The 13,405-nt window shown below is 38.7% G+C and overlaps 2 protein-coding genes across 6 annotated transcripts in view; one reads left to right on the top strand and one right to left on the bottom strand.

The window, feature by feature from the left end:
• Positions 1-6,520: 6,520 nt before the first annotated feature.
• Positions 6,521-8,728, bottom strand: LOC125238116 (zinc finger protein 805-like). The gene is made up of 3 exons (XM_048145403.1): positions 8,619-8,728; positions 7,846-8,057; positions 6,521-6,810 (listed from the first exon to the last, which is right to left on the bottom strand). The coding sequence occupies exons 2-3, from the start codon at positions 8,042-8,044 to the stop codon at positions 6,521-6,523; spliced, it is 489 nt and encodes a 162-aa protein (XP_048001360.1). The 5' UTR covers positions 8,045-8,057; positions 8,619-8,728.
• Positions 8,729-9,177: 449 nt separating this feature from the next.
• Positions 9,178-13,405, top strand: part of LOC125237919 (zinc finger protein 271-like) — a 28,488-nt gene continuing 24,260 nt past the window's right edge. For all 5 annotated transcript variants that reach the window (XM_048145157.1, XM_048145160.1, XM_048145156.1 and 2 more), the window contains exons 1-4: positions 9,178-9,416; positions 9,683-9,824; positions 11,580-11,642; positions 13,324-13,386. In XM_048145157.1, the coding sequence (XP_048001114.1) occupies positions 9,288-9,416; positions 9,683-9,824; positions 11,580-11,642; positions 13,324-13,386 (397 nt within the window). In that variant the 5' untranslated portion in view covers positions 9,178-9,287. The remainder of the gene's footprint in view (positions 9,417-9,682; positions 9,825-11,579; positions 11,643-13,323; positions 13,387-13,405) is intronic.

Raw genomic sequence — 13,405 nt, 5'->3', positions numbered from 1 at the left:
TCCGACAACTTTTCCATCCTTAGCTGACCGTAAAAAACGGAAACAGTAGGCTAACACACGCTTTAATGTGAAAAGCGAGGAGAACCTGCTAAGGACTTCATCAATTAAGTTAGGATCGGCCGTCACGAGTAAGCTACAAATACGTTGTTCCTCTACAATACAGTCATTGCTTGGATCGTGCAAAGGTGAGCAAGGCCAATCCTTCTCTTCCTTTACCAACCACGACGGACCCTTCCACCAAATATCACACTCTACCAAATCTTCAGGCAGTAACCCCTGGATCCTGCATCAGCAGGATTGTGGTGTGTACTGACGTGACGCCAGCGATCAGGAGCAACAAGATCCTGGATATGGCTCACACGATTTGCAACAAATGTTTTCCAGCGTGAAGGGCACGACTTGATCCAAGCTAACGTTACGGTCGAGTCTGACCATGCAAATATTTCCTGAACAACATAGAGAGGTTTTAATGCCTCTTGTGTTGACTGCATCAGGTCTGCCAACAACACGGCAGCCTGCAGTTCCAATCGAGGAATTGATAATTTACGCAGAGGCGCAACCTTACTTTTGGCACAGCAAAGCTCTACAAAAGTAGAGCCTTGTGTGTCATCGACACGACAGAAGACGACAGCAGCGTAACCACGCTCCGACGCATCACAAAATCCATGCAATTGTAATGAAACAAACGAATGGATGATGCGACGGGGAATATCGACAGATTTCAACGACGGAAGTTGATCGGTAAATTTCATCCATTCTGATGTGATTGCTTCTGGAGCATCATCGTCCCATTGCACCCCAGATGACCACAAGACCTGCATTAAATATTTAGCGTGAAACGTGACAGGACATAAGAATCCTAGCGGGTCATATATGCGCGCTATATTCGATAAAATAGTACGTTTAGTACATTTCTGATCACGTGGTGTTGCAACCTCAAATTGGAACGAATCTGTTTGTGGACGCCATAACAATCCCAATATTTTAAGGGACAAATCCGAAAGTTCATCAAAATGTTTAAAATCACTCGAATACAACTCAGAAGATGGAAGGTCAACGATAAAACCTTTATGGTTGGAGGTCCATTTTCTCAAATGGAACCCACCCGACGACAAAATTTCAGATAAATCTGATCTAATTTTTAAAGCTTGCTCAATAGAGTCAGCGCCTGTCACGACATCATCAACATAAATGTCTCTCCCAAGCACTTGTGACCCTTCAGGATAGGAGTCAGCAGTCTCCTCCGCTATCTGTGCTATTGTGCGCAAAGCTTGATACGGAGCCGATTTCACACCATAAGTTACCGTCCGCAAACGATAGTCTTTAACTGGGCCGTCAGTCGAAGGTCGCCACAATATCCGCTGATACTCAGCGTCCTCGTTTGGCACGAGGATTTGACGATACATGGCCTTTATGTCACCCGTAAAGACTATTTTATGCCATCGAAACCTAGTAAGGACATCAAAAATATTAGTTTGTAACTTAGGTCCAGCTAGTAGTGTATCATTAAGCGAAATCCCATTGCTGTCACGACAACTTGCGTCAAAAACGGCTCTCAGAGGTGTACTGACAGATTCGGGGCGCAAAATACCATGATGTGGGATGTAATTAAAATTCCCGACACTAGAGACAGGCGGCGCAACCTGCTCCATATGACCACTGACCTCATACTCTTCCATAAAGGAGGCATAAGCTTTACGAAAATCCGCATGCTTTGTAAGCTTGCGTTCCAACGAAAAAAATCTCCGCATTGCAATTTCACGAGTGTGCGAAAAGGTAGGCTTGTTCGAAGGATCGACGAAAGGTAGAGGTACCTCGAACCGGCCTTCACTCGTGCGACAATAATTTGCACGGAAGTTATCTTCACATAGTTGATCCTCTTTCGACAAGATAGGTTTACTCGGACCACAAATATTTTCTAGTTCCCAGAACCTTTTAAGAGAATCATCCAACGACAGCGACAAGTTTGATTGTGAAGCATTCGACACGAAAAAACAATTTTTCCGACAATTAGTGAAAGATTGTGTACGAGAGGCATAACAGTCACCCATCAGAACCCATCCGAAAACAGTCTCCAAAGCCTTTGACTGCCCCTTCCGGCCCTCCTTTTTACCACTTAAAATGGAAGATGCAAAGATCTCTGCATTTAAGAGTAAATCTATTGGGCCCGGCTTCGCAAAGTCAGGGTCAGCGAGAGGTAGACCTTGAATGTGATGCCATTCCGATGTATTGACTCTATAGTATGGTTGCTCCGGACAGATAACTGGAAGCACTGACGCTTGGAAGTCAAAATTAACCATTTCTGATCCAATAGGTTTAACAGAGCATGATAACATACCCTTAGGTGCAACTTCAGATAGTCCAATTCCAGTAATTGGCTCGCTAGTATCATCTACCTGTAAACCTAATCTTCGAGCACAGTCATGGGAAATAAAATTGACACCACTAGCACCGTCCAAAAGAGCACGAGCTATTTGATAATTACCTGAACTATCCCGAACAGCTACCCGAGCAGTAGCAAATAAAACTAATCCATTACTTTGGACCGACGTCAAAGTCACTTTGCTATTTAAACCGCTCACTGTTGGCTGAGGTGCTGGTTCAGCCTCTGGCGAAGCCGGTTCCTTTTTTTCAAAGTGTAATAGAGTGTTGTGGGAACAACCGCATATACTGCACCGACAATCCGATCGACATTGTTTAACTTTATGAGTTTTGGAGAAACAACAAACACACAAGCCCTTGTTTTTCACCACCTTAAACCGCTCCAAAGTGTCTAAAACCTTAAACTTCTTACAATTTTCTAAATTATGCAGTTCAGTACAGAAAACACATATATTTTGTTGTGTGGCAACTAGTGTTACCTTGCCTTTACCTTTATTGGCACTTGCTACGGGCTTAACCTCCGTTACTTCCAGAGCACGGACTTGTTTTTCAACAAACTCTTGTAGTGATTCAAACTTTGGAATTTCATTGGAATTGAACTCGAGGAGGAAGGCCTCCCGAGTCGCCTTGTCTAATTTTCCCCACAACAGATGAAATAACATAAAGTTTTTATTGGGTAAGTCGAACCTTTCTAACACTTGTAATGTTTCTCTAAAAACACGGTTAACTTTATCTAGTTCAGTTGAAGACTTGGTCTTCACCTGTTCACAAAGTAAAATCTTTTCATAGTACCCAAAGGCAATTTGCCGTTTTCTATTGTAAAAATTGTTTAAAGCATTGTAAGCATCCATGTAACTGTTGTCCGAAATTGGGTAATTCTTAATCAAATCTAAAGCCTTACCTTGACACGATGTCATAAGATAATGCAGCTTTTCAATGTTTGAAATATTCCTTTTATGAATTAAAGAATCAAAGAGTTCCTTAAATGACAACCAATTGTGCAAGGAGCCATCAAATGGTTTCACAACAATTTTAGGTAACTTCGCTGAATTATTATCACTACTATCTTGTTTGTCAACAGTTTCATGTTTGCTTGTAATGACAGGCTCAGCTTTCCTTAACCTTGTCAAGACTGACTTTACTTTTTGTTCAAAATCGACAGTAACCGAGAACTCCGTATTTACATCCTTTGTTTTCTTCATTATAGCCTTTTGGGCACGATGAAAGTCTTCAACTATTGGGTTTAAGTCGGCCGCGACATAACCCTCTAAATCTATACAATCAAAGATTAACTCTAACCGCATAACCGCGTAATTGCGTTCAACCCTATCCATGTCAACGTCTCTATTGCTCACATCAATGTCCGACATTTTTCACGTAATAATCACTGTTGATTTATCGAAAAACGAGAACGAAAATATAAATAAACAGTTTACGTTACTCAAGAATATTATATACCATGGATTTTGCGTGCCGACCAATGAGTTGAAGCCAGGTTCATTCACCTTTACTCCTATGTTCTATCTCTTTCCGACACTGTGATGTATTGCCAGATTAGTTACTAAAAAAAACGTATAAAACATTCTTCAATCAAATTGACTTACTTTTCTTTGTATTATACGAAAAAAAACTCAATCAAAAACCTTATTTCTCCGGTATTTACCTCCTGCGTACTATGGGAACACTAATAATAAAAAAATATGCCCAATATGTCAGAATTGTCAAAAGTCATTCACCGATTCAGATATTTATTTTGCGAAATAAACGTTTTTCGACGATTTACTTAAGTTCTGCGCTATGTATTGCATAGTGAACCATTGTGGAAGTAAATGGAAACCGAAATCCGACGTAAAATTTCACAAGTAAGTACTTATTTTACCAAAATGTTCATAAACCTCGCTGGCAATAAATTTTCTGCTATTTTGCTTGTAATCTTGGTTAGTTCTTATCATTATATTGTTTTCATTGTCTCAAATTATATCAAAATTCCCACGAATAGGTTTAGAACGATAAATATGACCTTTAAAGAAAAATAATGCTATGTGTGGTTTTACGACTAGGGTGACCAATCTTTTTTCTTGCATGGTATTTACTCTTATTGAATGGAGCTAAATCTATCAACTTGGTACGGTTTCTATGTTCATAGTTCATATCACAGTATAATAATACCAACTTTATTGTTTATGTCTTTACAATTAACATGAATAATATTAAACTTTTCAGTGTTCCAAAAGATGAAGGAAGGAGGCAGCGTTGGCTGTCGATTGTACCGATAAAAGGAAATGTTTCAGAGCGTTCGACAATTTGCAGATTTGCACTTTAAGCCTGAAGATTATGACACAGAAAGAAATTTTAAAAATCGGTCCAGTAACGACGGAGATATCGTGGCATAAACATTAAATTGAGATACATATATATATATATACATGCGAAGAGAATTGAAATACGTACGAATTGAGAACCACCTTCCTTGAGATTTGGGGCGGCGCTTAAAAATAAAGATACTGTTTTAAAACGTCCTAGTATTTCATTATTTCCCCATTGACAAATACTTCCCTTATATTTTTGTGGCTATTCCCACTAGTTACCACCAAGTTTTTACCTGTCCTAACTACTGGGATTTTCCCCACATTGTTAATTACCACACCGGGGGTTGATAGCTACTGGGATTAGTTTTCCCAGTAGTTACTACCAAAATATTATTGTGATAGTTTAAAGTGACTGAAACATTTTTTAATAAATACAGGTGTCAGTAAAAGAAAAGTTATATTTTAAGCCTCGTGTTGCAACACTCACCACGCTCTTATTCTGGAAAGGTTCTGAAAAAAAAATCCCAGTAGTTTACCACTGGTAAAAACTGTACCGTATTTTGTGGCGTAAGGCAAAGTAACTGCAGAGTGGTATAGAAATGGACCTTATTGGCGGTTGACAAATTAGTAAGGTGCATTAGAGTAATTCCGAATGACAGAAATGTTCAGATAATTCCGAAAGGGGAATCTTGATATGACGGAAATAATGGTGATTTCTATGCGACTTTCCTAATTAGACGACTTTCGGAATTGCCCTAATGTACCTTACTTTTTGAGTTTGTGAGGATGGATGTTCACTTTCGTGATAAAACGATTGATCGGATTTGAATTTAATAAGTTACAAAATTAATCAGTCGTATAAACGTAATACGTCAAATTCCGCGGGATATCCCTAATGTATGCTTAATCATGGACACCCTAAAGAAAGAGATGCAAGACCGGCGTGACGTAATTCAAGGTCAAATTTTCTGGCTTCAACGTAATGTTCGGCACGCAATATCCATGGTATATAATATTCTTGACGTTACTCAATAAAATTAACTTGTTGACTTTGACAATGACAGATGAGATGACAACCGAATTGTTGCCATACACCAAAGCATAGACTAAGACCGAACGAGATGAGCGGATTGAACGAACTGTCACACTGCTACCAACCTAACTAAATTCTACTATAAAAGTCACACTTCCGGTCAGCCATTAACCGAATCGAGAATTAAAAGTTTTACCCACCAATTTATTAGAAAAATATTACGACACGACAAATTTGATATTTTACTAAAAATAGGTAACTTTTCAACGGATCCGGCTCGAAGGACCAAATGTTTAATGATGAACTAATTGAGCGGACTGTAATTTAATAAAATATCTTTAAGACGAAATTGACAAAGATAACTCGAAATTTTAGAGATTTAAACAAACACTTACTGGGAAAAAACAGTGCATATGTCACATACCTTTTAGCATGAGGTTCCAGTGGGTTGGTTTCAGCTCGCTTACCATCAGCCTTGGTATGCAAGGCGCACGTGCGGGCCCGGCTTACCGTCTCCTCGAGCCCAGAACTGTTCTTGGAGCAGAGCTTTCTTCCTGTCCACTTTGATAATGTGACTAGCACTGAGTTTAAACTTAATTTAACGACAATTGTTGGGAAAATGTGACTTTAACTATTTAATTAGCAATAAATGGCAATTTTAATGCAGCGACGCGTTCGCAAGTTAGATCGAGAGCGAAAAGAATGTGAGGTAATGGCTACCGGAAATGATTAGTGCCGGGCTAAACACACCGGAAGCTAAAGACAAAATAGTGTTGTTTCTTTAAAAAACCGATATTCATACGAAAGTTGAACAGTAAGTTAGATTTAAAAATGCATTTGTAATCACAGAGGCTACATTGGAATGGCGTTTCGCCAGTGTGTTTAGATGTCCTTTTACCCGGCAGCTGTAGTCGCACTGGCTACACTTGAACGGCTTCTCCCCAGTGTGTATCATGTGGTGACTACGTAAAAGTGATTCCGAAATGCATTTATAATCACAGTAAGTGCATTGAAAACACTTTTCGCCAGTACGTGTCCTCTTGTGTACCATGGTGAGTGGTTCCTTGGCGTTGCTGTCCGAACCCACTGCAACAAAACAATTGAAACATAACTTATCTATAGCGTACTACTAACAGTCACTCAATAACATCTCGCAATAACGTAACAACAAAATTAAAATTTTTGAAAAACCCCCGACCGTGACATAGTTGACCGATTATCATGAAACATTGCTAAGAACACTCCCGCCTAACGCAGACAAAAAAAACGAAATCTAAATCGGTTCATCCGTTCGGGAGCTACGGTGCCACAGACAGACAGACACGTCAAACTTATAACACCCCGTTTTTTTATGGTAAGTGATGATGCGGTCTACGGTGGAGCACGCTTACCTATGAGATACTTATTTACTCTTGCTTTAAAGAGACCTGGATTGTACTCATGTGGAAACACAGACTCAGGCAGGGCATTCCACTCCTTGGCGGTTCGCAAAATAAATGTTGAAGCTTTATATAATGGAGATAAGTTAGTTTTGAATTTAGACTTTTAGGGTGGTTTGGGATTTGGGTATTTCGGTGTTAGGCTATTTTGAATTTATGTTTATATGAGAATATGTGTTTTTGACTTTATGTTGTACTGTGTAAAAAGGTAATTTGAGTTTAGGTTCAAATGAACCAGAAACTGAAATAATACACCAGCTGCCAGTGCACTCCGCACTAGGACACATCTTCGTTGTCGTATCCTCATGGCTGAGGGACGTGACGAGTGTGGATGCTCTTCACCAGTTGTCTCCACGCCACTCGATCCTGGGCCCGGTGCATGCTAGCCTGCAAAGTGGTCTTTGTCACAGACGTTATTCTGTCTGCCTAACGCGTGCCCATGCTTCCACTTCTTCGCTTCCTTGCCATGCGTCCCGTGATTGTGAGTTTCTCTAGACTATCTGGTGCGGTTCTGCTCAGATGGCCGAAGAAACCCAGCACACGTTGGGTGCAAATAGTGGAGAGTCGCGTTTTGATGCCGAGTTCCTCAAGAATAGAGACGTTTGTACGGCGTTCAGTCCATGAGATCCGGAGCATTCTACACTATACTGAGCATTCGGAGGACACATAGTAACAAACTAACCTTGGCCCACTTCAGGATGAATGTACTCCTCGGGACTCAGCACAAGCTCATCCATAACCACATGGTCAGTGTACAATCTAGCCATGTTCGATCCGCTTGAGCCACTTTCTTCACGCTTCTGTTCTTCCTTCACAGACAGCTCTAAAGGGTCAGCCTTCATACACACCACTTCTACCTTAACACATGTCTCTTGTGACATGTGAGCAGATTAGCTGTGAATGGTAAACAAGAAGAATTATTTAATAAGCATCCATAATAAATGTCATAAAATCACTTGAGTAGTTATATTCCATGATGAAGAACAGATTATATAAGTAATTAGTAATATTAGTAAGATAATCTTTTTGATACTAATTCACGAAAACCAGTTAATTATTACTTTTCCTTCATGTTGTCTCATTTGCTTGAATGAAAGCTTACTCTGAGCTTGTTTGATAGAGGGAGTGATTGAGAAGGCAACTAGCATGGACGGCAAAAGAATATGAAATTTATACATATAACCCCAGCGTATAAAACAAACAAAATAGGGCTAGAACACTTTTCTGTTGGTGAATATTAATTGTAATTTTTAACTTCAGAGATTTCAGTCAGAGGCTGCATAAACGAATCACAGATACCTTATACTATTGTAAGTACAAAGTTTCAGCGCAGACTGTTCTGCGTGGTTCTGCCCTCTCAAAACGATAATGATAGCGTAACTACTCTAATATTAGAGAACCAAGATTTAAACAAATATATCAAAACATAATGTAAGTAATAAAAGTAACACGTACCTTTCTCTCTTCAGATTCGCGCACAAAATCAACGAAAGCGGTCTATTTTCAACTATTTTTTGTATACTTAACAGAAACTACTATAATATGTGGGTATTTATGACTCAAGCTGGTACAAGTACAGGCACAGAAAGAATGATTAAAGTTCGTGCACTGAAGTCTAAAAATAAAACAACGCAGAGAAATCAAGATACATTATTTACATTTTTTATCAGATAAGCCATAAAAATAAGCCCTCCCTCGCTTGACATTTAAGTTTGAGCTGTTTGAGTATATGAATATAGTTTGAGTTTATAAAATGTATACAAGAGCGGCTTTTCACTTGACTTAAACAGGAATATTTGACACACGGAGTGATGTAAAACCGGTAAATAAATAACTTACGAAATTAACACACGATCGGTCCGAACTACAACCTTTGGTAAGAGATCGTATGTGGTGCGGTCGTGTGCTAGCATTTTAAATGGACTGGGCGAAGAATAAAATCATATGCTTATAGTATTTTAATTTATTGGAAGCATTGGCAACTTGGCCATCAGCTCATATGCTTATAGCCTAGCCTGTCAGTGTCATTAATTTTGAGGTTAGGTTAGTTTCGAAATCGTTTTACGTTCTGCCTTTTTCCAGAGCGTTTTATCAAATATATTCGCATACTACACTGATGCCGTAATGGACGTGACACAAGCTTGTGGCTGCTGCCTGCTGCGTCCTCCGGAAAAGGACCTGACGACGCCGTACACACATCTTGGTGAAACGGAGATCTATGCCGACATGCTCAACCATTGCTTCAATATACGAGTAAGTTGAAGCTTCTAAGAGGTCGTGAAACCAAAGAAAGTTCCTGATTTCAAAACTTGGCCCGTAAATGGGCAATAATGCACGGCCAGGATCGCTGCGTGCGGACTCTTAATTTGATTTTGAGTGTGTAAAGAATGTGTTAGATTATTCCGATCACATATGTAGCGACGCTGTCGATCTAACACATAATGATGATGAGACACTTCCCTTGCTGGCTGTGTTACAGAGCCTGTTAATATTAATTTTACTGTGAATTTATCTTGTAGCTGGCACTGGATGCCCCTGGCTCGTGCGGCATCTGCTCTGCGTGCGTGGGCCGCCTGCGAGACGCGAGCGACTTCAAGCTGCAAGTGCAGCGCAGCCAGGCGGAGCTGAGAGCACGGCTGCCAGGGCCAAGCCGAGTCAAAGGTATGAAAACACTTTTTACCCATTAACACTTGATTTACGCCCTTATTCATTATAAAATTACTGAACGATTAATTAAAAAAAGTGTTTTGTCCCTTTCTCACAAGTACACAAGCTAATATGACAGAAAGGGACAAGACACTTTTTTAACTAATCAATTCAGTAATTTTTTTATGAATAAAGGCAGTAAGTCTTTAAACTGTTCCTGTTCAATAAAAATGTCAACATTATTGCACTAGTTTTCGTCTACACAATTGCAATTTTCACTTGTTTGTTCAGTGTTATGTTACAGTAGGCACATCTACATTGGTTGTTTGCCATACAAGGCCATTTCCTTGTAATGTGCTCACTGCTCACTCAGTGTGGACCTGCCTAATAAATCACTTTTTATTTTATTTTATTTATTTCATAAGGAACAATAACATGACATGAGCAGGATACAGTTAAGTAGTATAAAGGAACTGATAACTATTAATTATTGCCTATATTGCAATAACAATTGTACACAACATTTTATTATAAATAATTTAAATCCACACTAAGTACTTATATGTATAAACCTAATACTAACATGCTAGTGCATAATAAATGAAAAGAAACAATTACTTTAATGTTCGAGAACCTTACATCTTACAATATGGCTGATAAAGACATGCTCAAAATTCTGCTCGCTGTTTGTGCTATATAACTATTATTACAATCACTATGCCACACTTCATACTCAAGCAGAAGCTAGTAACATTAATAATTATATCCAAAACAATTTATTTATTTACATGAACATATTTACATAATTATATAAGAAACTAACACTAAACTAAGACTAAACTTAAACAAAGCAAAACAACAATCTATACTTAACTAATCTATTCTTAACTTACTTAACTAACTATCAGTCAAAAATCCCCCCCGCGTCATCCCTGGTGCAAAGGTGCCCAACACGCTCGCAGCATTGCCACGCTGAATCGCGATGGACAACCTCTGCACCAGGAATGACCCGGAGCGGGGATCTAGGCCCCTATCCCTCAACGGTTCAAATCAGTAACATTATCTAATAAAGCTTTTTAGGCTTACAAATATTTGAAGATAACACGACTTTGGAAGAACTGGAGTAAATAATAATATTGTTTCAGATACCACAATAGTTACTCGTTATCAGTATGCGATGTAACCTGTTTCTATAGAAATAAAACTATGGAAACGGGTATAATGAATTTAAAATTCATCCCGACGTTTCGAACACTTTACAACATGACGAAGGCTGTGAGGCATTTGTGTTGTATGGTGTTGGACATTTGCAGTTTGTTCTTTGTCAATTTTGTGTAGATTAATTGGTTAATTATTTTTTAACAGAGTAATGGTAAATTTTTTGAATATTGTATTATAACTGGCTTTATTAATAGTGTGTGAACCTGCCTTAGAAATCTATATTATTTGTGGTCATGGTTCGTTGATATTTCTTGTATGTGGGTAGCTTTTGCACATTGTAATTTTTCCTCAGTCACCCGTTGACCACGAACGCTGTAAAGAGTTCGAAACGTCGGGATGAATTTTAAATTCATTATACGCGATTTAACCCGTTTCCATAATTTTATTTCATAAGTAACTATCGCGGTAACCGAAGATAATATTCTGTTTCCATAGTTTTATTTCATGAAGTAAATAATATTTTGTAAAAAAAAACAAGTCTTTGGCGTCAACTGTAATTCAAAGCCCGTAAAAAAGACTTTATTTTATAATTTATATTGCTTTTTGCAGAAGAACCCGAGGTCAAGTTAGAAATACTGCATGGAGACAGGACTAGTGAGGACCCTTTGTTACGTGAGTATCAGAACAACATAATAGGCTACTTGTTTCCTAGTCAAATCAGCTTCTTTTTAAGAACTGTTAAAACGAGTTTCAATGTCTTGCTCATATGGAATTAATATGAAATCTAATGGAGTAATGTCACTGTCAACTCAGTTAATTTTTCTATTTTTACCTGACTTATTAAAGCGACTGCAATCTGATCTTCGAACCCGAAGGGTAAACTAGGCCTTATTGGAATTAGTCCGTTTCCTCACGATGGTTGTTCCTTCACCGGAAAGCGACTGGCGAATGTCAAATGACATTTTGCACATACCTACTTCTTTGCATCCTGTTACCCTCTGCTGGGGTGTAGCTAGAATCATATTTCTCCATTTACTCCGGTCTTGGGCAGTTTGGGTAACCTCCTCCCACCCCATGCCTAGTACCCTGAGCTCCTGCTGAACCGTGCGACTCCTGGTGGATTTAGGGCGGCATGGTATTGCGCTTTCCGGGTATATTCCAGGTGAGGGCCATTTTGGATAGGTGGGTATCAGGTTTTCTGAGGATGTGTCAATCAATCAATCAATCAATCATTTATTCATAAATAATAATTTACACGTCACATCGTCATATTACAATTAGCATTTCTATTATTAGTGCGGGGCGGAAACGGCTAATTAGTATGAGAGTACAGTCCCTGCTGGCAGAAAGCATGAAACTTGGCATGTATACATATAGCTTATAGGTTTATAAGAAAATATGGAAATAGAAACACGCCGAGGTGTCAATGTTTCCCCTCTTTCCCCCCACTTTTGTTTCCCTGATTTCAGTTTTTTAATATTTCCATGATGTCTAGGAGAAATATTTTCTTCATAAAATTCTCTACAATATTGTCTTTGGAAGTATAAAGCTAGAACTTATAATTTTCAAACTATGCTGATTTTCCCCTAACGATATTTCTCTTTGGCGACCTGAACGATAAGTAAGACTACCGACTTTGTTCTTTTACCTGTGGCGATGTTGCTTCACAAAATTGTTTCTTGGGTCAAACTGATCTGATTTAGCTCAATAGTCATGAAATCGCACGTCACTACCCCCCACAAAGACAAGGGGAAAGGGCCGGTTTGAAAGTATAACTTTCAAAGACAATATTGTAGAGAATTTTATGAAGAATATACTTCTCCTGGACATCGTGATGGTAGCTTTCACGGTTTTCATGGAAATATTAAAAAACTGAAATCAGGGATACAAAAGTGGGGGGAAAGAGGGGAAACATTGACACCTCGGCGTGTTTCTACTTCCATATTTTCTTATAAACCTATAAGCTATATACATGCCAAGTTTCATGCTTTCTGCCAGACCGGACTGTACATCTGGTTAAGAACTCGTACTACATAGTTCGTATGGGTAAAAATAATAATAGTAGGTACTTAATCTAGTATTAAATAGTATTAACCGTAGTTTTATAATTTGCTATTCGTATTACATTTGTAGGTATTTTACATGCATGTTTTTATTTAGTTTAATTCCGAGTATGAATGTTCCGTTTAAGCTGACCGAAAGCTTTGTTTATTAGAGACTTCGCACATAAGTTCAGAAAAACTCATTGGTACGAGCCGGGATTCGAACACGTGACCTCCGGATTATTAATTATTATCTGAATATGTCGCAAGAAATTTTAACGTCTTTAAATATTCTTTCATGTTTGTTTTAGAAGAAGAAGTCCTTATAAAGCTAGAAAAGGAAGACGAAGATCAGACACATGACGAGAATTTGCGTAAGTAACTATTTGAATT

The sequence above is a fragment of the Leguminivora glycinivorella genome, chromosome 22 (genome assembly GCF_023078275.1).
Source record: "Leguminivora glycinivorella isolate SPB_JAAS2020 chromosome 22, LegGlyc_1.1, whole genome shotgun sequence".
Taxonomy (NCBI): domain Eukaryota; kingdom Metazoa; phylum Arthropoda; class Insecta; order Lepidoptera; family Tortricidae; genus Leguminivora; species Leguminivora glycinivorella.
This window is presented reverse-complemented; position numbering and strand designations above follow the sequence as displayed.